Raw genomic sequence first — 24,884 nt, forward strand, 5'->3', positions numbered from 1 at the left:
GTATATAAATTGTGATAATACCATTTGAATGTTTGATGTTTCCTGGTCCCAGTTTTTCTAATCAGTATAGTAAAGCTTCCATACTTCTCTTCCCATTTTTCCCTCCTCTCTTCTCTTTTCTCTGTAAGTAGGGAAAAGTCTTAGAAAAGCAGCTTTTCCTCTCATATATGGCTTACAGTGATTTCCATCCTCCTGTGGGTCAACAAGTTCAAAGACATTTAGTTAACATTTTCTGAGCACTTGAAATATACCAACATTGTTCTATGGACTTTGGATGAAGAATTTTATTTAAACCTAATGATAACCTCATAAACGAGATACTTTCATTCTTCACATCTTACAGATGAGAAAAACAAACCTCAGAGAGGTTAAGGAAGCTGCTCAAAGTCACACAGCTAGTCAGTGGCAGAGCTGGGAATCAAACCCAGGCACTCGTATGCCAGAAGCCACATGCTTAATCCTGGGCCTTCTTCAAAAGACAAAAACCTCTGATGCTGTTTGGAAAGGAAAGTGAGACATTCATATTTCCCTAAAGAAAGAATGTCCCAAATGCATGGGGAGCGGATATGGGTGCCTGGTGGGCTGACTGGAGAGCTCCTCTCCCCTCCTTAGGTCATGGTGTGGCTCCCTGGGGGTGCCTTCGAGACTGGCTCAGCATCCATCTTCGCTGGGTCTGCCCTGGCTTCCTACAAGGACGTGCTTGTTGTGGCTATCCAGTACCGGCTAGGAATATTCGGCTTCTTCAAGTGAGTCTCCCCAAGTGATTGACACCCCTGATCCTCAAGGGGCAGCTGGATAGCAGCCACAGGGGGTTCAGTACCCAGCAACCTAAGGAGAAACGAACCTTTAATGACATTGAACAAATTTGGCCCAAATTAGTTAGGTAATGTTAGCGGCTATAACATGTAAACCCCCAAGTCTTAGTGGCTTAAAACAATAAAAATCTCCTTCTTACTCAACTAAAATCCAATCAAATGTTTCTGACTGACAGATGTTCTTCTGTGTGGTCAGTCAGGGACCCAGGCTCCTTCCATCTTGTGGCTCTGCCCTCCTCAAGGGCCCCAGATCCTCTTGGATCTGCTGTACTTGGACAGCAGATGGAGAAAGAGCATGAAGAGGATGGTCTTTCTGGGCCAGCCTGGAGGTGGCGATTATCACTGTGTTCACATACAACTGGTAGAACTCAGTCATAATAGCCACACCCAACTGCAAGGGGGATGTGTGCCCTAGAAGGTGAGGAAACAGGGTGTGTGAGCAGTTCGTAGTCTCTGCCGTAGGGCCCATATCAAGGCTCCTCAGGTGCTCACCCGTGAGTAATCACTCCATTGCATGGCTTCCCTTCCCCCAGTAACATCGAACACGTTTCAGGTGCTCACTACGAGCCAGTCATGGTGTTGTGCACTTGCTATGCATCCATTATAGCTCACCCTCAGAATAATTCTATGAGAAACATACTGTTGTTATTCCCATTTTACAGTTGAAAAATAGAGGCACAGAGAGGTGAAGCAACTTCCCAGAGGTCACAGAATAGAGCTGGGGCTCTTGGCTACTTTCATTATCCTACTTAGAACATGGCAGAACCTAAGCCCTGGCCAGGATGCAGTGTGAGCCAAAGGAGTAGTGAGAGGCCACGGTCAGAAACTACGGGGAAGGTGGCAAGGAGTCCACCGTGAATCCTACCCTCAAGAGACTCTCAGTGTCATGGGGGAGATAACACAGGGACACAAATACCCTACCAGGCAGGACATGAGTAATGCTCTGAGGGTGAGAGGCGACGGAGCTGTACAAACAGAGGGAGCTGCCAGAAACCAGCAAGGCTTCCTGAGAGAGGTGGAATTTGAATTGCACCTTAAAGATGAGGTTGGGTTTGGGGAGGAGGGGTTGGGAGAAAGCACACTTGGCAAAAGGAGCTGTCTGAGCAAAGGCTGGGAAGTTGGAAAGAAATTTAGCAGCACCTGGGCCTGGAGCAATATTTGCAAACTGGGCTTTGAGCACATAGAACGGGGAGGTGGCTATGGGGCTGCGGTGGAGGCAAGAAGGCCTGAGAGGGGTGCCCTGATTGCACTTTTAGCAGGTCTGTACATTGGGATTCTGCCTAAGATTCCTTCGACAGAAAGTTTTCCAAAAATTGCTTATAACGTCTGGGTTCTAGTAGACAGGTAGGTGAGGATATAACCGGAGATGGATGTGAAAAGGTAGGGACAGGCCTGATTGGGAAAGACCTTGAATATTCGGTTGTGCACAGTGACTGGTTTTTATTGGATAAAGAAGGAGGGACAAGCGACTTCCCTGGTGGCACAGTGGTTAAGAATCTGCCTGCCAGTGCAGGGGAGATGGGTTCGAGCCCTGGTCCGGGAAGATCCCACATGCCGCGGAGCAACTAAGCCCGTGCGCCACAACTGCTGAGCCCACGTGCCATAACTACTGAAGCCTACATTCCTAGAGCCCATGCGCTGCAACAAGAGAAGCCACCACAATGAGAAGCCCGCGCACCACAGCGAACAGTAGCCCCCGCTTGCTGCAACTAAAGAAAGCCCACGTGCAGCAATGAAGACCCAACGCAGCCAAAAATAAATAAATAAATAAATTAAAAAAAAACTTTTTTAAAGAAGGAGGGACCCAGGAGTGCCCTGCAGAGCAGTATAATAGGAAGGTCACTCCAGAGCAGAGCGCAGGCTGGGCTAGGGGCGCCTGGCCTTCAGATGGGGAGTCCGGTAGGGAGGCTGCTGTACAGCATAGGTGCGGGTCATGGGGTGAAGCAGGCCGGAGGATTGCTAACATGTACATGGCACTTGCTGTGTGCCTGCACCGTCAGTCTTCACAACCGTGTGAAGCAGGCACCGTTATTAGCCCCATTCAGACATGAGAACATTGAGGCAGAGCAAGTTAAGTGACTTGCTCAAGGTCACCCAGATCGTAAGTGACCAGATTATGAATCAGGATAAACAGAAATGGAGGAATGGGGACCAATGTGGGGCCTATGATGGAATGGAGGTAAAATTGGCAGGGCATACGTGGCTCCTGACCAGATGCGGAGCAGATGCAGAGGCTGTGGGAGAGAGAAGGCGGAGTTAGGGCCAGCCCAGGGGTCATGGACAGAGGAAGAGAACCAAGGGGAGGAGCGGTGTGGGGGACTGGAGGACAGAGGAGGAGTAGACTATGATCCCGGGGTTACTCTCATACATGGTGGGTACCACACAAATGTTTTGGTCTAGGCGTTTCTTTGATTCTGTGTTTTTCCCCTGTTTCCCCATTAATTGTCCACTCATCCTGGGAAACAGGCTATTCTGCAGGGACAGCAGCATGGAACATGGTTAGGAGCATGGTCCAAATCTGCAACTTTCTAGCTCCTGGGCAAGGGATTTAACCTCTCTGTGCCTCATTTCCTGTCTGTGAGAAGGAAACGATGAATCCATCAATATCCTTAGAACATGCTTGCAGATATCATTGATGGGTGTGGGAGTGACGTGAGCTGTGGCTGCAGAGAAATGCAGCCAGTGCCCAAACCACTTCCCAGCAGAGGGTGGTGGGGCATGGGGTGCCAGAATAAACTTCCCAGTCCCTCCGTATCCCACCCTGAACCCCCGCTGGTGTCTCCCACTGGCTGCAGTTCATAAAGGTCAGTCTTTTGAGAACAGCGTGGAGAAGGGTGAAGAGAGGACCCAGAGGGATAAAAGAGAAAGACCAGCACCACCTACCTCACAGTGTGGGAGGATTATAGGAGCATCAGCTGTAAAGCCCTTGGGACAGCATTGTGCACGATGCTGCAGCAGCTGCTCTTATTATCATTATTATTCATTTAGTCATTCATTGGAACCCCTGTGCCCAGGGAGGTCTTGCTTCCTGGTGCAGACCAACTCTCAGGAGCAGGACTTTTCTGGAATCCATGGATTCAGGGGAGCCTATGACTACCCTGAATTGCACATATAAGATCGTCTGTGCATTTTTCTGGGGTGTGGAGCTATCATCAGATTCTCAAAGAAACCCAAATCCCAGCAGAGGGTGAGAATTAAGCCTGGTTTTCCCAGCTGCCCCAGGCCTCTGACTCTCAGCTCCTTTCCAGCTGAGGTGGCGATGCCCTGACACCAGCCCACGGCCTCTGCAACCCACTCCCTGGGCTGTGAGAAGCAGACAGCAGCCAACTGAGCATTCTCACCCTGCCTCTTGTCCACAGCACACACCGAGGAACTGGGCCTTCATGGACCAGGTGGCTGCCCTGACCTGGGTCCAGGAGAACATCGGGTTCTTTGGTGGGGACCCACACTGCGTGACCATGTTCGGCGAGTCAGCAGGAGCTATAAGTGTTTCCAGCCTTGTGAGTTCTTCTCTTTGGGACTTGAAGGAACCTTGGTGTCACCTCATTTTTGAGGTGACAAAAATGAGGACAATGAGTCATTCACATCTAATGGCTGCTTTCATGTTGAACAAACACTTATAAACACATTGCCTCCCTCGAGGCTCACAAATACATCGTGAGTTAGGGGCTCAGTCTCATTTCAAGGACGGGGGCACAAAGGAGCTAGCACTCCCATGGCAGAATGCTTGACCTCCAAGTTCATGAGGAACCTGGGGCTCGGAGAGGTTAGAAAACTTGCCCAAACATTCGCAGCTAGTCCTTGAAACCCCCAAACCAGGACTTTTTCCCCTCTAAGTTTAGAGCTCTTAAGAAGGCTTCCTGTGAAGTTTTCTTTAAAGAAGGGCTGGGTTTTGTGTGTGATAGGTGGGGAGCCCCCTGAATAACTTTTCCTGGGTCTCCTGTGTTCTCTCTCCAAATTCTGTCCCCCATGGCCAAAGGCTTATTCCACAGAGCCATCATGGAGAGTGGGGTGGCCATCATCCCTTACCTGAAGCCCCCTGATTACGAGAGGAATGATGAAGTAGGTATATTGTTAACTCTTCTCCAGCTTCCTCTCCTTGGTCAGGAGAGAAATGTGCTCAGGTGTCCATAGACCATGTGCTTGGCTGTCCTTACTGACCATGACCAAAGGATCTGATGTTGGCCCAAGGTGACCCTTGTTGCTCCATGGAAGGGCTGGTTCAATAGGAAATGGGTCCAGGTACGCAATTCACTACTGCTGGTGTGCATGAGTGTGTATGTGTGTGTGCATGTGTGTGTGTATAAGCATATGTGTAATAGTTCTTACATCTTATCCATTACTCTTTGCTTGTGATATATAATTCAGTCCTCTGTATTATGTACGGCTTTTCTCCTGTACTAAATCTACTCCACCTAGAGTACTATGTTAAGAAAGATTCTGAGGTTGTTTCCAGCTCAGTGTGAAATAATGCTGTGACTGATAAATGCTGTCTGGCATGAGATTGTGAGGGGGAAGTGAGGCATATGCCCTAGATATTTGTCATCTATCATCTTGTCTTAGTGCTGTACCAGATAAGAGGACCTAGAGACCAAGGTCTCTATATCTTTCATGTCCCAGCATAATGTCTGGTGTATATTAGGTGATTATAAATGTTTGCTGAATGAATGAGTTCACGAATGAGCTGATTCATTCAATGAATATTAATTAAGCCCTGGACTGTGGAGCCATCTCCTGGGTATTATTCACTTTAGTGGTGCATTTTCTTAAACACCTTGTAGAAAATAACAACTTACACCAAGAGTGGGAACATGGAGTTATAATATGGTAAAAAAAAAAATACCCTCAAAACACAGGGAATATTGATTTTGGTAACATGATATATCAAGCTTTTTTTAGTTTGTGCATTCGCCACACACATATTGAGTGTTCATTGTTTTCCCTGCTCTATTTTAAGACCCATGGGTTTATAAGTGGAGAAGACATATACTAACTTGAGAAGACTATAATCTTTTTATGGCAAGGATTTTTAACCTGGAATCCATGGAGAGTTGGAGAGGTGGTCCTAGAACTCCTACAGTTGTATGGAGACTCTATGTTTGTGCATTTTCCAGAGAGAAGGTCTGTAGCTTCCATTGGATTCTCAGAGCATCCGTGACTCCCAGAAGAGTAAGGACCACCACTCTCAAGGGACAAGCTCTACACATGTGGGAAGTCCAATGACAGGGCAAGAAGGAGTTTAGCGAAGAGCTGGGTAGAGGAGGTGAGGACACTTGGAGTAACAGGAGATTAGAAGAGGAAGGGGCTCATGGGGGCTGCAATCGTCTAAAAGAATATCCTGGAAAAGATGGGACTTGGGCCTCAAAGAATGAATGGGATTGGTGTAGAGATAGAAAAAGGATGCTCAGGGCATGTTCAGATGTTCCAGGCTGGGGTGGGGCTGGAGCAGAGCTGATAAGCTGAGATCCATCCAGCTCTGGTGATTGCTAAAGATGACAAGGAGGGTCAGGCAAGAGCATAAGGATGATGCAGTGCCAACCTGTCCTCAGTGTGTGCATTCCATTATGGGCACATGGGGGTGGGGAGAGGCAGCAGGCTGGACTTCATATAGAAAGCACCAGCCTGGGGCTGGATTGAGGACATTTTCCAACTTTCATTTTCCTGGAGGCTTTCAGTCCTGTGCGCTGACCTGTTCCTTCTCTGGAAATAGTTGCAGATGGTTGCAGATATTTGTGCTTGCAACGTGTCAGACTCCGTGGCCCTGCTACAGTGCCTGTGGGCAAAATCCTCCAAGGAGTTGCTGAGCATCAACCAGGTGAAGAGGGAGGGGAGAGTTTGGGGACAGTGTTACCCTTTGAATGGAGTGGTAGACAAATCCTACCACTCTCTTATTTATTTTGATTTGGGACTTTGGACAGATGGGGATTCATAATAACGGCTGTAAAAAAGCAATGTGGCATATAGAATCCTTATAGGTAATTTAAGGACATTGACAAGCCAGGGTGCTGCTTAGCTTGGATAAGACCCAACAAAATACAAAGGTGGTCTCTATATCATTGAAGGCATCTCACTGGGAAGAGAGACCACAGTTGCTCCACAGGCCACTAGAAACTAAAGTCCAGATCAAGAGCTGGAAGCTGGGAAGCCATTTTGGCTTGAGATGACCAAGAACTTTCTAAAAACTCAGCTGTCTGAAAAAGGACCGGCTCCTTTAGAAGGCAGTGAGATACCCACCTCTGTAGGTACGCAAGCAGGGTCTCCATGACTGCTGACAAATTTCAATCACTGGATGATTCATTGGACTGGATGATCTTTTATGTCTAATCTTCCAATCTTGAGACCCTCTGGTAGTCCTTGAGAGAATGAGGTCCTTACCTGTTCGATTCTAACATTTGTTAGATAGTTATTTGGCATGGATTGAGAATCTGCTGTGAGTTTTACTAGGGTCCAGGAAATGGGTAATAAGTTCTTGACCCAGTGTAGTGTGAAAGCTCTCTTGTGTGCTCCCTTCTACCCCCAGTCCCAGAACAGAGACCTAAAAAGAAATCATGAATAGAGCCAGGTGTTGCTTCCTAAGACCCAAGAAATATCCATCCAGATCCAAGGCCCAGGGCTGAGGAAGACGCCTCAGGAAGATGCTCACACCAACCCACACTACCCTGGCCATCCCCTCCCCTCACCACTCTGCCCATTGCATTTGGCCCGTGGTTCCACACTTGAGCATGCATCAGACTCTCCTGGAGGGCTGTTTGCTGGGCTGCACCCCCCAGAGTTTTGTATTCAGCAGGTCTGGGATGGGGCATGAGAATTTGCATTTCTAACAAGTTCCCAGGAGATGCTGACGCTGCTGGTCCAGGAGCCATGCTCTGAGAACCGTTGTGCAGGGGTGTTACATTTCTTAGGTTATTACTGTTATTATCCCTATTTAGCAGATGAGGAAATTAAGGCCCAGAAAAGGTGAGCCCCTTTGCCTAAATGAATAGCAGAGCTGGCCAGGCAGCACTGATGCGTTGGGATGGGCCAAGAGTGGCTTATTTTTCCCTTCTTAATGCCCTTTGCTATGGTGGGTTGGCCCAGCTAGGCTAGGGTTTGGGGATAGCAGATTTCGTGAAGAGAAACAGCTGCCGATTTTTCTCTTCTTCCTTATTTCAGAAAACCAAGTCTTTCACTCGAGTGGTTGATGGCTTTTTCTTTCCTCATGACCCTTTAGACCTATTGGCTCAAAAATCATTTAAGCCAGTTCCTTCTATCATCGGAGTCAATAACCCCGAGTGTGGCTTCCTGCTGCCCATGGTAAGAATTCCTGCTGTGCCTCCTTCTGCTCCCTCAGCAGTGAGGCAGCTGTTTGCTTCACACTGGGTACTCCCAGAGATTTCACCCAGTTATGAGGGCTGGAGCCCATCACCCAAGTACGCAGCTTGGGTGTCCTTCTCATCTTTCCTCTCTCTGAAGGAAGAGAACTGTGGATTGGGGGCAGCCGTAGCAAGTGTCCACCCTGCTCCTCGTATAGGTTTAAAGAAACAACTCTACAAAAAAATAAGAGAGGATTGGACCCATTTGAACTTTGTTCAAAACCTTACAAATGATTATTTCAAATAAGCACTGCTACTACCTCAAAGGTGAAACTCATACAGGTTTAGAAAACTTCAGTCCTTTACACTCTCATGTCCAACCTTGGTTCTGGTATTTGATTTCCAAGAACGCTCTCTAAGACAGTGCAAGTTGCAAAATTATTGAATTGTTTCATTCATTCAACAAGTATGAACCAAGCATTTACTGTGTGCCCTGCACTCATAAAAAACCAGCATTCGGCAGTGAGCAAGTCACATGGTTCCTGCTTTTTTCCAGCTTACATTCTCAAGGGGAGAGACGGGTGACATGTAAGATTGAAAGGTTGGTTTCAGAGAGTCTAAGTGCTAGGAAGGACATAGACTGGGAAGAGGAGGCTTCTTTAGGGGGAAGCAGGGGTCAGGAAAGGCTTCTCTGAGGAGGGATCATTTGAGCTGAGGCCTGAATGCTGAGTAGGAGCCATGATTTCTTGACCCTGTAGTTTGAGAAGACCCTCCCCTTTCAAAATAAGCTTTTCATCTGTCCTCAGAAGAGCAGAGTGCTCAATTCTTAATATATCAAAGCTCATTTCTGCAGACCAACCTCTACCTTGCAAGCTGGGGGAAGTGCGGTTATGAAATACAGAAGTTTGTCGAGTTACAAGGCTAGTTGGTAACACGTTAGAATCAGAATCAGAACCCTGAGTTCACTGAGCTGTTAAAGGCATGTTCTGGTAATTATTAATTTGACACATAGAGCAATGTTTTGGGGTAAATAGGGTTGGGGATTTTTTCCCTTGTTGTAAATGAGGCAACTGAGTCACAGGCTGTGGCTTAAGTTAGGTCTTTTAATGCTTTCTGGATCTGTGCTAGAAAAAGGAAGGCAGCTGCTACTGATAATAGCCACGCCACCATAACCACTGTGACTGAGTGCCTTCCATAAGCCAAGTGCATGTTGTCTGTGCAACTTGCAAACAGGCATTATTATCCCCATTTTGCAGCTAAAGAAACTGAGACTAATGTGACTCTTAGCTAGAGAGGAGACAGCAGTGTATAGATTTTGTGTATTTAGGCTCTGCCTGTAAATGCTGAGTTCTCTGTTTATCTGCTGTGTGACCTTTAGGGAGCTCCCTAACCTCTCTAAACCTCTGTTCCCTCATCTATGAAATAGGGCTAATGTTATTACCCACCTCACAGGTACACATCAGGTAGCCTGGCATATAGTCTAAGTGCTCAGTAAATGTTAGATATTGGAATTATTCAAGTGGGAGACCAGAACTTGGTGCCCAGGTCTGCATGCACAAGAGGCTGCATGGGTACTGTCATTCTGTGTGACCATTGCTGGTTGTTTGAGACCATAGGAAATCTCCAAAAACCAATCCTAGCTCCTGAACGTACATAGAGGGTTCTTGTAGTTAAAATGTACTTGTGGATTATTTCAGTGACTCTGGGAGAAGACAGATATGTTTAAATATCTGTCATGACTCGTTACCCCAAGATTTTCAGCAGAAAATATACCAGAGAAATTCATTTGACAAGTGAATACTACTTCTACCCCCTCATGTTTTTAAGCTGTGATATTGGCTAGGGAAGGGTCATTTTAAAAACAATTGCTCGTAGCTCTTACTCTGTACCAAGCAGCCCCTGTGGTTTTAACCATCCTCTCTGCAGCCTCACTAAGCTGCCTGCCCCTGACAACTGCTGGCTTCTGAGACTCTAATGACAGAGGTCTTTAGAAAGAGAGCAATAAATAAACCACTAGTTTTGAGATTTTCAACCTCTCTTTTAACTTGCTATTGAAGCCAAGTGGTGGCCTGTATTAGTTTCCTAGGGCTGCCATAACAAAATAACACAGACTAGTGGCTTAAATGACAGAAATTTATTTTCTCAATGTTCTAGAGGCTAGAAGTCCAAGATCAAGGTGCTAGCAGGTTTGGTTTCCTCTGAGGCCGCCCTCCTTGGCTTGCGGGTGGCCGCCTTCTTGCTGTGTCCTCACAAGGTCTTTCCTATGCGTGCTCAGCCCTGGAGTCTCTGCACGTCCAAATTTCCTCTTCTTATAAGGACATCAATCGGACTGGATTAGGGCCTACCCTACCGTCCTCATTTTAGCTTAAAGACCTCTTTAAAGACCCTCTCTCCATATACAGTCACATTCTGGGTGTTCAACATAGGAATTTGGTAGGGGACGCACTCAGTCCATAACATGGCCTTCCACAGGGCAGCCACTCAGCTCCCACAAGACTGCAGGTATGACAGGGAATGGCTGCCTCTTATCAAATGTGAGGAGAAGAAACTTCGCTGCTCAACCAACCCACTGAGGCTGCTCCTTACACATGGACCCCTGGGGGCTGAAAGGGTTCCTGCTCTTGCCAGCCTCCCCTCTGAAAGGCGGGTGTCTGGGCCCTCAGGGAGACCAGTTTCCCTTCTGATGACCTGCTGTGCTCACAGAGGGGGCACCTGCTTCTTTCCACAGAAGGAGTTTCCTGAGATCCTCGGGGGCTCCAACAAGTCCCTCGCCCTGCAGTTGATACACTCAATCCTGGTAAGTGAGCCTGACTCTCCAAGATCCATTCATTTCACAAACCTCCTTGGGTCACACACGGGGGTAGCTCTGCGGGTACAGATCTTCCTCATTCGTTCATTTAGTAGATCTTTACTAAGCAGAGTTCTGCAATCCCTTATCCACAATCTCAACATCCAAATCGCGCTGACAACCCAAAGGTTTCTTGTAACTCACATGGCAGCCAAAATTGACCTAGACGGATACGTAGCCATTGGTCTTTATTGTTGCTATACGTTCATTCACTTTATCCCACCATATGTTTCTCTGTGGGCATATTAATGTGGGGGCTGGGGTGCTGCCCCGTCCCCCCACCCCTGAACATATCACATAGTATGCAGCATATGTACTGAATTATCTGTCTACGAACGGAAAAGCTCTGAATTCTGAAAACCACCTGGGACTAGGGACCCATATTCACTACATACCTGCATACCAGCCAGGCACTGTACTAGGTTCTAGCAATACCAAGGACCATTACTCACTCACTCCCTGCACTAGGGATATAGAGATATATTTATCCTAGACATTAGGATATAGAGATGGATTTCTTTCCTTCCTTCCTTTCTTCTTTCCATAAACATTTATTCAGTGTGTATTTTGTGGCAGATTCATTTCATTCATTTTTTATTGAACAAATGTTTCTTATGCATCCACATGCCCCAGAACTTCCCGAGGCACTGGGTGCAGTGATAAGCAGGCACTCCCCCTGCACTTGAGGGACTTAGAGACTGTTGCGGTGGATGGACATGACCAGGCACTTTGGTACGGTACTGTACACACCAGAGCAGAGATGTGTTCGAGGCCCTGTGGTGTCCGCAGGAGGGAGCAGGTGGCTTCCTCGGGGAGGAAGGCTTTGGAGGATGAATTAAGTTTGTCTGGTTAATGGAGGAGCAGGACTGAGGGGAGCCAGAGAAGCTGAGAGGACCAGTTAGGAGCAGAGAAGTGTAAGGAGATCAGTGGAAGAGGCTGGCTGCAGCAGGGGAGGATGCTGGCAGCTGTTTCATGCTATGGAAGGAATAGAAAGTTTATTCTGGGGGCTGGGAACAGAAAAAGAGAAGCATGCTTTGACTTCCACTTTAGAAATAGCCCTATGGCTGCAGAGTGGCCCAGACTGAAGGCAAGGGATCCATCAGGTACTAAGACTTAGAGGGGATGTTTGGTGAGTCTTGGTTGTCTGGTGATGAGAGTTGAGATGAAGATTTCAGATATTTAAAATATGTTAGACAGAGGAATTTCTCAGGCTGGATTGGAGATGGCCTCATGGAGGAGGAGGCCATTGATTTGGGCCTTAGCGAAGGGGAACATTTGAGCAGGAGGGCATTTCAAGAGGAGAAGGTATCTTGAGCTAGGTCCCAGCAGGTGGGAAGTAGGGTGTGTGGGAAGCTGCAGGAGGACCAGAAGGGCACGCAGTCTCTCTTCCTCCCAGTAGCAAGGCAGGAAGTACTTTCCAAATGGTAAGTAGTTTTCTCATGCAGAAGCCATAGTTTTGCTCCAGAACCCTAGGGGTCTGCACTGTGACTGCCCAGGTGGGGCTCGCCAGAGGCTCCACATGGCATATGTACCCCCCTTGGATACCTCAAGCACCAAGGTGTCTGCTGGTCCTATGGGCCACGCAGGGGAACTTGCACCAGAACCTGGACCTGCTGCAGAGCCCTCACTTGCTCTGGGCCTGATTAAAAGCAGTCGGCCTTCAGAGGACCCAGTGAATGTGTCCCAGCAGCATTCCCTGGCGTGGTATACGCTGCCTCCAAATCCCAAAGAAACCTACGAAGGGCTGTGCCTCTGTCTTAGTGTTAGGGGATTGAGGTGCAGTAACTTTTCCCAGTGTTCCCCAGAGCACCAGACTCCCAAGAACATCACCAATGTGGCAGACCTTGAACCTTTATGATGTTTCCCTTCCATCCTCTGGCATTTGTGCTGGGGCCACATTGAAGGACTGAAGACTGGGAGGCAGCCTGGTGTCAGGTCAAAAAAGCATGGGATGGGGCTTCCCTGGTCGCGCAGTGGTTGAGAGTCCACCTGCCGATGCAGGGGACGTGGGTTCGTGCCCCGGTCCGGGAAGATCCCACCCACATGCCGCGGAGCGGCTGGGCCCGTGAGCCATGGCCACTGAGCCTGCGCGTCTGGAGCCTGTGCTCCGCAACGGGAGAGGCCACAATGGTGAGAAGCCCACGTACCGCAAAAAAAAAAAAAAAAGCATGGGATGCTCTGTTAAAGGACTTGGCAATGGGTTTCAGAACAGAACTGAAGGCCTGCTCTGTGCCAGGCAGCATGCTTTTCTTTTTGTATCTTGTGTGATCCTCTGAACAACAATTGTTGTTGAACAACAACAACAATAAATAAACAACAATTTTTTTTTTCATAGAAGAGGTAACTCCAAGAGACCAACTCACTTAGATCAAAGAGTAAAGGTCTGGAGACAGTGCTGGTACCAGGAGCAGGGCCAGCCTCAGGAGTGTGCAACCTGTGTAGTTCAAAGGGCCTCATGCTTAGAAGAGTCCTATACTTGGTTGAATGTTCTGTTGTCACTACCTTGAAATTCTTAGAGTTTTTGAACAAGGACCTCACATTTTTCACTTTGCACTGGGCCGCACAAACAACTTAGCCAGATCTGCCCAGGGGTGGCTGTTTCTGAAATATTTCAGAGAGGCGTGCATACTGTGATTAGAGAATGAGATTTGGATGCAGATAGACTTGTGAAGGAATCATGGTTCCACCACTTTGGACAAACCACTTAACCTCTCTAAACCTCAGTTCCCTCACCTGTCAAATGGGGCTGATTTTGATACTTGCATCATAGGGTCACTGCATGGATTAAATGAGACAATGCATGTAAAGCACTTAGAATTTTGCCTGCAAAGGCAAATGTTTGACTGTTGTTACTGTGTGTTGGCTGTTGCTGTTGACCTAGATCTCTTGCAACCATGATGTTTTACAGCACATCCCTGTCCAGTATTTATACCTTGTGGCTAATGAATATTTCTACAACAAACACTCTCTGATTGATATACGAAATCGCTTCCTGGTTTTGCTTGGAGATGTGTTCTTTGTGATCCCTGAGCTGGTCACAGCTCAATATCACAGAGGTGAGTCTCCTAGCACCGCTCCTCCTGCAAGGCTGGTGGCTGCAGGGATCCCTGTTGCCTGCTGACTGTCTACCTGCTCTGCCCTTCTGTTCCTTTGATGAGAGGGAGTTCCCAAGGCTGTCTGGGATATAGCCCTGCATGCTGACCTTTGCAGTTCCCCTGCCTTTCAGAGTTCAGGAATGTTGATCAGTCCTGGTTGTTTATATTCCTTCCCCTTCTTCAGGACCATGTAGAAAAGTTCTACCCCTCCATATTTTCTGGGGCCTGGACCCCACTTTCCTTCCTCTTCGGAAGTGTCTTCCCAAATATCTTAACTCTAAGCAGTAGTGGAGCAATCAGAAAGAGAAGATTACTCGTGGGGAAGCAAACCTGCCCTTCTTTCTTTTTAAACAATTTTTATTTTTATTTATTTTTTAAATTGAAGTGTAGTTGATTTACAAAGTTGTGCAAATTTCTGCTGTACAGCAAATTTCTGCTGTATATTCGGATATATATATGTGTATATATATATTCTTTTTAATATTCTCTTCCATTATGGTTTATCACAGGGTATTGAATATACTTCCCTGTGCTATACAGTAGGACCTTGTTGTTTATCTATTCTATATATAATAGTTTGCATCTGCTAACCCCAAACTCCCACTCCATCCCTCCCCACCCACCTCCCGCTTGGCAACCACATGTCTATTCTCTATGTCTGAGTCTGTTTCATAGATAAGTTCATTTGTTGTCATATTTTAGATACCACATATAAGTAGAATCTCATATGGTATTTGTCTTTCTCTTTCTGACTTTCTTCACTTAGTATGATAATATCTAGGTCCATTCATGTTGCTGAAAATGGCATTATTTCATTCTTTTTATGGCTGAATAATATATATATATATATACACACCCTACATCTTGTTTATCCATTCATCTGTCGATGGACATTTAGGTTGTTTCCATGTTTTGGCTATTGTGAATAGTGCTGCTATGAACATAGGGGTGCATGTATCTGTTTGAATTATAGTTTTGTCCAGATATAAGCCCAGGTGTGGGATTGCTGGATCATATGCCAACTTTATTTTTAGGTTTTGTTTTGTTTTGTTTTGTTGCGGTACACGTGCCTCTCACTGTTGTGGCCTCTCCCGTTGTGGAGCACAGGCTCCGGACGCGCAGGCTCAGCAGCCATGGTTCACGGGCCCACCCGCTTCATGGCATGTGGGATCCTCCTGGACCGGAACACGAACCTGCGTCCCCTGCATCGGCAGGCGGACTCTCAACCACTGCGCCACCAGGGAAGACCTATTTTTAGTTTTTTGAGGAAATTCCATACTGTTTTCCATAGTGGCTGCACCAACTTATATTCTCACCAACAGTGTAGGAGGGTTCCCTTTTCTCCACACCGTCTCCAGCATTTGTTATTTGTAGACTTTTTAATGATGGCCATTCTGACCGGTGTGAAATGGTATCCAATTGTAGTTTTGATTTGCATTTCTCTAATAATTAGTGATGCTGAGCATCTTTTCATGTGCCTGTTGGCCATGAGTATGTCTTTTTGGAGAAATGTCTATTTAGGTCTTCTGCCCATTTTTTGATTGGGTTGTTTGTTTTTGTTGTTGTTGTTGTTGAGTTATATTAACTGTTTGTTTATTTTGGAAATTAAGCCCTTGTCAGTCGCATCATTTGCAAACATTTTATCCAAGTCCATAGGTTGTCTTCTTGTTTTGTTTATGGTTTCCTTTGCTGTACAAAAGCTTGTAAGTTTGATTAGGTCCCATTCATTTATTTTTGCTTTTATTTCCATTCCCTTGGGAGACTGACCTAAGAAAACATTGTTTCAATTTATGTCAGAGAATGTTTTGCCTGTGTTGTCTTCTAGAAGTTTTATGGTGTCATGTCTTATATTTAAATCTTTAAGGCATTTTGAGTTTATTTTTTTGTATGGTGTGAGGGTGTGTTCTAACTTCTTTGATTTACGTGTGGCTGTCCAGCTTTCTCAATGCCACTTGCTGAAGAGACTGTCTTTAAGATCTCAGAATGCAGGGATTGCAGAACGAATGGATTAAAAAAAAGTAATCCAACTGTATGCTTTCTACAAGACACTCACTTTAGAATCAAAGATACAAATAGGTTGGAAGTGAAAGGATGGCAAAAGATACATTCCATGCAAACAGTAACCAAAAGAGAGTTGTAGTGGCAATACTTAAATCAGACAAAATAGACTTTAAGGCTAAATAGTTACAGAGAAATTGTTACAGACTAAAAGAGACAGAGAAGCACATTATATAAGGATAAAATAGTGAATCCATCAAGAAGATATAGCAATTAAAAACCCAGATGTACCTTACAACAGAGCCCCAAAATATATGAAGCAAAAAATGACAGAATCAAAGGGAGAAACAGACAGTTTTACATTAATAGTTGGAGACTTCAACCCTACTTTCAATACGAGAACAACTATACAAAAGATAGGCAAGGAAATAGAAAACTTGAACAATACTATAAACCAACTACATCAAACAGAAACATAAAGAACACTTCACCTAACAACAGCAGATTGCATATTCTTCTCAAGCACACATGGAACATCCTCAGCTATAGACCATATACTGGACCACAAAACAAGTCTCAGTAACTTTTAAAAAGATGTAAATCATACAGAGTGTCTTTTCCAACCACAGTGGAATGAAGTTAGAAATCAATAACGAAAGGAAATCTGGAAAATTCACAAATGTTTATAAATTAAACGGCACTTTTTTATAGTTTAGAAAATTGTGGCAAAATATGCATAACAAAAATTTTTACCATTTTAATAATTTTTAAGTGTACAGTTCAGTGGAATTAAAGTTCATTCACATTATTGTGCAACCATACCACTGTCCATCCATCTCCAGAACATTTTCATCATCCCAAATTGAAACTCTGTACCCATTAAAAAATAACTCCCCACTCCTTCTGTCTCTATGAATTTGACTATTCTAGGCACTTCATATAAGTTGAATCATATAATATTTGTCCTTCTGTATCTGGCTTAATTCACTTGGCGTAATGCCTTTAAAGTTCATCCATGTTGTATCATGTATCAGAATTTCATTCTTTTCTAAGACTGAATAATATTTATGGTATGTATATAACACATTTTGTTTATCCATTGGCCATCAATGGACATTTGGGCTGTTTCCACCTTTGGTTGTTGTGAATAATGCTTCCATGAACATTGGTATACAAATATCTGTTCAAGTTGTGGCTTTCACTTCTTGGGGTGCATACCCAGAGGTGTAATTGCTGGATCATATGGTTATTCTATGTTTAATTTTTTGAGGAACTGTCCTATTGTTTTCCACAGTGGCTGCACCATTTTACATTGTGCATTTATAATGCACAGGGTTCCAAGTTTTCCACATTTTTACCAACACTTGTTATTATCATTTTTAAGTAATAGCCATTGTAATAGGTGTGAAATGGTATCTTATTGTGGTTATGATTTGCATTTCCCTAAGAATTAGTGATGTTGATATCGAATATCTTTTAATGTGCTTATTACCCATTTGTATATATTCTTTGGAGAAATGTTTATTCAAGTTCTTTGCCTATTTTTGAATTTAGCTGGTTTTTGTGTTGTTGTTACTGAGTTTTAGGAGTTCTTTACATACTCTAGATATATTAATCTTTTATCAGATAAATGATTTGCAAACATTTTCTCCCATTCTGTGGATTGCCTTATTATTTTGTTGATAGTGTGCTTTGCTACAAAATAGTTTTTAAACAACAAACTCTTAAATAATCAATAGGTCAAAGAAGAAATCACAGGGAAAATCAGAACATACTTTGAGATGAATGAAAACAAAACCACAAGATTCTGAAACTTATGGGGCATGGTGAAAGCAGTGCTTAGAGAGAAATTTATAGCTGTAAGTGCATACATTAAAAAGCAAAAAAGGGGTTCCCTGGTGGCACAGTGGTTGAGAATATGCCTGCTAATGCAGGGGACACGGGTTCGAGCCCTGGTCTGGGAGGATCCCACGTGCCATGGAGCAACTGGGCCCATGAGCCACAACTACTGAGCCTGCGTGTCTGGAGCCTGTGCTCCCCAACAAGAGAGGCCACGATAGTGAGAGGCCTGCGCACCACGATGAAGAGTGGCCCCCGCTTGCCACAACTAGAGATAGCCCTCGCACAGAAATGAAGACCCAACACTGCAAAAATAAAAATAAATAAATAATAAACTCCTACCCCTAACATCTTAAAAAAAAAAAAAAGCAAAAACGATCTCAAATCAATAACCCAACCTTCCAACTTAAGTAACTAGAAAAATAAGAGCAAAGTAAATCCAACCAGAAGGAAGAATATAATAAAGATAAGAGCAGAGATAAATGAAATAGAGTATAAAATCAATAGAGAGAATGGATGAATATAAAATTTGGTTCTTTGAAAAACAACAGAGACTTCCCTGGTGGCACAGTGGTTAAGAATCTGCCTGCCAATGCAGGGGACACAGGTTTGATCCCTGGTCCAGGAAGATCCCACGTGCTGTGGAGCAGCTAAGCCCATGTGCCACAACTACTGAAGCCTGCACACCTGGAGCCCATGCTCTGCAATGAGAAGCCACCACAATGAAAAGCCCACGCACCACAACGAAGAGTATCCCTTGCTCGCTGCCACAGCTAGAGAAAGCCTGCGTGCAGCAATAAAGACCCAATGTAGCCAAAGATAAAAGTAAGTTAATTAATTTAAAAAATAAGAATAAAAGAGTGTTTACTGAAAAAAAAGAAAAACAACGAAATTGACAAACTTTTAATCAGACTGACCAAGAAAGAAAGAAGACTCAAATTAGAAATGAAAGTGGATGCATTACTACAGACGTTACAGAAATAAAAAGGATTATTATGAACAGGTGTATGGCAACAAATTAGGTAGATGAAATTGAGAAATTCCTAGAAACACAAAAACTACAAAAACCAATTCAAGAAGAAATAGAAAGTCTGAATATACCTATGACAAAAGAAATTATTGAATCAGTAAGCAAAACCCTACCAACAAAGGAAATCCCAGGACCAGTTGTCTTCACTGGTGAATTCTAGCAAACATTTAAAGAAGAATTAAAACCAATCCTTCTCAACCCTTTCAAAAAAGTGAAAGAGGAGGGAATACTTCGTAACTCGTCCTGTGAGACCAGTAGTACCCTGATAGTAAAGCCAGACAAAGACATCACAAGAAAAGAAAACTATAGACCAATATCCCATATGAGCCTAGTTGCAAAAATCCTCAACAAAATCCTAGCTACTGAATCTAGCATATTAAAAGGATTGTATACCATAATCAATTGGGATTTATCCCAGGAATATAAGCATGGTTCAATATATGAAAATCAATCAATATAATATACCTTATTAATAGAATACAGGAAAAAACACACAATTATCTTATTAGATGCAGAAAAAGCATTTGACAAAATTCAACACAAATTCATGATAAAGACACTCAACAAACTAAGAATACACAGGACCTTGTTCAAACTGATAAAGGACTTATGTGAAAAACCCACAGCTGATATCTTACTTAATGGTGAAAGACTGAAATCTTTCCCTAAGATCAGGAACAAGATAAAGATGTTTCCTCCCACCATTTCTATTCAAGTTCTAGCGAGGACAAATTAAAAGGAATCTAAATTGGAAAGAAAGAAGCAAAACTGTCTCTATTCACAGATGGCATGATATTATGTGTAGAAAATTCTAAAGAATCTACAAAAAAACATGAGAGTTAATAAATTCAAAGTTTCAGGATACAAGATCAGCATACAAAAGTCAGTTTTATTTCTACACACTAGCAGTGAACAATCAAAAAATGAAATTAAGAGAACAACTTCATTTAGAATAGCATTAGCATCAAAAAGAATAAATTACTTAGAAATTAATATAACCAAGGAGGTACAAGATACATGCACTGAAAATTATAAAACATTGCTGAAAGAAATGAAAGAATAAATGGTTTGGAAGATTTAGATTTAAGATGGCAATACTCCCAAATTTAATGCAATTCCCATCAAAATTCTGACTTCCTTTTTTGCAGAAATGGACAAGCTGATCCTAAAATTCATATGGAATTTCAGGGGACCCAGAATAGCCAAAATAATCTAGAAAAAGAACAAAGCTGGAAGACTCATATTTACTGATTTTAAAACTCACTACAAGGCAATGGTAGTCAAGGTGGTGTGCTACTGGCATAAGAATAGACAAACAGATCAATGTCCAGAAATAAACCTATATATATCTATGGTCAATTGATTTACACAAGGCTGCCAAGACTATTCAATGGGGAAAAAATAGTCTTTTCAACAAATTCTGCTGGGACAACTGAATAACACATGCAAAAGAAGGAAATTGAACCCTACCCTCACACCATAATCAAAAATTAACTCAAAATGGTTATTTGTAGTGAGGTGGATGGACGTAGAGACTGTCATACAGAGTGAAGTTAAGTCAGAAAGAGAAAAACAAATACCGTATGCTAAAACATATATATGGAATCTAAAAAAAATGGTTCTGAAGAACCTAGGGGCAGGACAGGAATAAAGACACAGACATAGAGAATGGACTTGAGGACATGGGGAGGGGGAAGGGTAAGCTGGGACGAAGTGAGAGTATGGCATGGACTTATATATACTACAAAATGTAAAATAGATAGCTAGTGGGAAGCAGCAGCATAGCACAGGGAGATCAGCTCGGTGCTTTGTGACCATCTAGAACGGTGGGATAGGGAGGGTGGGAGGGAGACACAAGAGGAAGGAGATATGGGAATATATGTGTATGTATAGCTGATTCACTTTGTTATAAAGCAGAAACTAACACACCATTGTAAAGCAATTATACTCCAATAAAGATGTTAAAAAAATAATTAACTCAAAATGGATCAGAGACCTAAATGTAAGAGGTGAAACTGTAAACCTCTTAGAAGAAAACAGGGTACATTTCTATGACCTCAGATTTGGCAATGGATTCTTAGATATAACACCAAAAATATAAACAAAAAAGAAAAAAATTGGACTTTATCAAAATTAAAAATTATTGTGCATTAAAGGACAATATAAAGAAAGTGAAAAGACAACCCACAGAATGGGAGAAAATATTTGCAAATCATATATCTGATAAGGGTCTATTATTCAGAATATATAAAGAACTCTTACAAGTAAACAAACAAACAAACAAAAGGCCCAAACAACTCAAATAAAAAGTGGGCAAAGGATTGAATGGACATTTTTCCAAAGAAGATATACAAATGGCTAATAAGCACATGAAAAGATGATCAACATCATTTGTTATTAAAGAAATGAACATCATAACTACGAGATACCACTTCACATCCACTAGAGTAGCTACAATAAGCAAACAAACAAAAATCAACAACAACAAATCCAGAAAATAACATGTTGTTGAGAATGTGGAGAAATTGGAACACTCATATACTGCTGATGGGAATGTAAAATGGTGCACCCGTTGTAGAAAACAGTTCGGCTGTTCCTCAAAAAGTTAAACGTAGAAGTATCAACAACCCAGCAAATACACTCCTAAGCAACTATACTCCAATAAAAATTTTTTTAAAATAGGTGGTCAAACAAAAATCTTACATGAGTGTTCATAGCAGCCTTATTGTAACCAAAAAGAAGTAACAACCCAAATGTCCATAATTGGTGAATAGATAAACAAAAGGTGGTATATATATATACAATGGATTATAATTTAGCCATGAAATATTGATACGTGCTACAATACGGATGAACCCTGGAAAAACTGCTAAGTGGAAGAAGCCCATAAAAGGCTATATGTTGTGTGATTCTATTTATGTGAAATGTCCAGAGTAGGCAAATCTATAGCACCATAAAATTCCCAAGGGTAAGGGGAGGGGTGAGTGAGGGAATGACTGCTTGAATGGGTCTGGGTTTCTGTCTGAGGTGATGAAAATGTTCTGGACCTAGATAGTGGTGATGGTTGCACAAAATTCTGCACGTACTAAAAGCCACTGAATTATACACTTTGAAATTGTTAAAATGCTGACTTTTATGTTGGTGGATTTTTAAAAATTACTGTGAAGAAAATGCAAAAGCAAGCCACAAACTGGAAGAAAATATTCACAATACAAATCTGACCAAAAAATCATATCCAGAATAGAAGAACTCTTACAGTTCAGTAGTGAAAAGACAAATAATCCAATTACAAATGTGTAAAAGGCTTGAAAAGACACTTCACTAAAGAGGATGAATGAAAGCAAAATGCACATGAAAAGGTGCTTGACATTGTCATCAGGGAAATGCAAAATGAAACCAAAATGAGGCAACCATTTACACCTGCTAAAATGGCTAATATTAAAAACTCAAACCATATACCAAAAAGTATTGCCAAGGATGTGGAATGTTCAGAACTTCTGGTGGGAATGTGAAGTGGTTACAATCACCCTGGAAAACTGTAAGTTTCTTATAGACCTACCCTGTTACTCAACCACAGAAAAGACTTGTATATGGATATCCACAGCAGCTTTAATCCTAATAGCCCAAAATTGGAAAGAGCCCAAAATGTCTATCGTCAGATGAATGGATAAGTAATTTATGGTATATTCATGCAGTAGCTTACTACTTGGTGATTAGGAGTCAATTACTGATACAGGCAAAACATGGATGAACCTCAAAAGCATTATGCTGAGCAAAAGAAGCCGGATACAAAAGAGTACATTTTGTGTTATTCCATACAGAGTTCAAGAACAAGCAAAATTAATCAATTGTGATAGGAATAAAAACTTTGGTTTTCTCTTGGTAGAGTGACTAGAAGGAGATACAAGGGAACTTCTGGGGTGATGGAAATGCTCTGTATCCTGCTTGGGGTGGTGTTTACATGAACGTGCATGCATTTGTAAAAACTCATCAAAATGTACACTTAAAATCTGTGCTTTTTATGGTCCATACATGATACTTCTATTAAAAGAGAAAATGAGAGGAAAGGAAGCAGAGATAATAAGGCAACTTCACTGTAAGGCTTGCTAGAAGGAATTTAGAGAAATAAGGCAGTAACTGGAGGGGAAGTTGAGACCAAGAGTATGTATTGATATGTTTGTGTGTGCTTCTGTGTGTGTGTGCCCATATGTGTGTGCATATGTGTGTGCACACGTGTGTGTGCTTTAATGAGAGACTTTGTAAGCATGTTTGCTACTGATGGTGATGATCCAATAGAGAAAAACTGATGATGCAGAGAAAGAGGGGAAATTACAGAGCAAAGACCTTTAGAAGAGAGGTGAAGAAACATAGGATGCAGCAGAGCATCTTGGTAGCAGGAAATAATTTTGTTCTGTTTTCCCCAGACAGTTGAACCAGGGTCAAACAAAGGAAGTCACAAGGAGGTAGATCTCGGATCAGTATAAAGGGTTTTTTTTTGAGATGTAGTACTGTTGCCCTCTCAGGCCACCCTGAGGGGTAGTGAGTTCTGTCTCCAGGGGCACGAGGGCCACTGTAGCAGGAAACACTAGCCTCACATTGTCTCTGGGCTGTTCCACCCACGAGTCTGTGGATCCCAGACTAGATGGACGGAAATGCAGGGCCAGCCCCTACTGCCCCCTGCATGCATGCCTGCCACAAACCCTTCCTACCTTTCTGCAGATGCTGGTGCACCTGTCTACTTCTATGAGTTTCAGCATCGGCCCCAGTGCTTAAAGGATAAGAAGCCACCTTTTGTCAAAGCTGATCACACTGATGAAATCCGCTTTGTCTTTGGACGTGCCTTCCTGAAGGGCGACATTGTCATGTCTGGTAAGAAACTGGCTTCAGGGGCTCCTGCTCTTGCAGGAGCACGAGCTTGGGACGAGTTGGGGAGAAGATGAGAATCTCCATTGTTAGCGCGAAGCCTCACCAACCGCAACACTATGCAGGGGCTGGGAGGACCGGCATGGTGGTTTACAGACACAACCTTTCGCTGGAGAATGTCTCCACTCGTAGTTTTAGAAAAAGAGGCCATGAAAAAGAGGGGCCAACATTTGCTTGATGAGTGTTTTTCTCTGGACTAAAGCCTATAGGGGTGGGCACTTGGGGGCACTCATGCAATCTGATTTTTTTTGAAAAAAAAAAAAACCCACTTACTTCCTTCTCTTTGACATCTGGTCTCACCCTCCCTGCCCTTCCCAGAGCTCCCGTGAGGCTACCACTCAGGGCTTTCAAAGGCAAGAACCACATTTTTCATAATTGCAGCTGAAAGTTGTCTGGATCCAGGTGATCTAATGTAAATGCTTGTGAACTGTTTCTGGTGAGGTTAGCTCATTTATTCCTGAATTTATGACCTGTTCAGTGCCTAAAATAATAAGCCAATCAGATGAGGTGATCAAAATTTAAAAAACCATAAGAACTACACACAGGAGTTATGACTAAACTATTTAGTTAAAAAATTGCACAGTGTAGGCTCTTAACCAGTTCATGCTAGCCTCTCCGTGAAAAGGACAGAACCTCTCCTCTAGAGTGTGTCTGTGCAGTGCGGTTTGTTCATTGTTTTATTTATTCTTTCTTATCTTATAATGCCAATACTAACAGAACTACCTCCTAGGTTGTCATAAGGATTAAATGAAACAATTCTCATAAATCATATGGTGAGTGCTTAAGAAATATTACTATTATTATTACTCAGTAACCATCACTGAACCTGTACTATGTGATGGGCACATGGACTCTCAAAAATGGAAAAAATGAACAACATATGTATGTATCAAAGGGTTAAATTCCTTGGTATCTAAAGAACTCATAAAATCAATGAGAAAAACACAACCCAGTCAAAAACTGGTTAACAGATATAAATAGTTTATGGAAAGGGAAACATGTGGCTTTTAAACATAAAAATCCATTCAACCTCGCTCAGAGCAA

At 43.1% G+C, this 24,884-nt stretch overlaps 1 protein-coding gene across 1 annotated transcript in view; it reads left to right on the forward strand.

Annotated features, from left to right (window-relative positions):
* CES5A (carboxylesterase 5A) overlaps positions 1–24,884 on the forward strand; it is an 86,172-nt gene that overhangs the window by 59,265 nt on the left and 2,023 nt on the right. Inside the window, 9 exon segments of the mRNA XM_060129795.1 lie at positions 613–746; positions 1,234–1,246; positions 4,175–4,316; positions 4,774–4,877; positions 6,526–6,630; positions 7,968–8,108; positions 10,836–10,904; positions 13,864–14,011; positions 23,637–23,797. Coding sequence (XP_059985778.1) covers positions 613–746; positions 1,234–1,246; positions 4,175–4,316; positions 4,774–4,877; positions 6,526–6,630; positions 7,968–8,108; positions 10,836–10,904; positions 13,864–14,011; positions 23,637–23,797 — 1,017 coding nt within the window.

Source organism: Lagenorhynchus albirostris, chromosome 19 (assembly GCF_949774975.1).
Source record: "Lagenorhynchus albirostris chromosome 19, mLagAlb1.1, whole genome shotgun sequence".
Lineage (NCBI taxonomy): Eukaryota > Metazoa > Chordata > Mammalia > Artiodactyla > Delphinidae > Lagenorhynchus > Lagenorhynchus albirostris.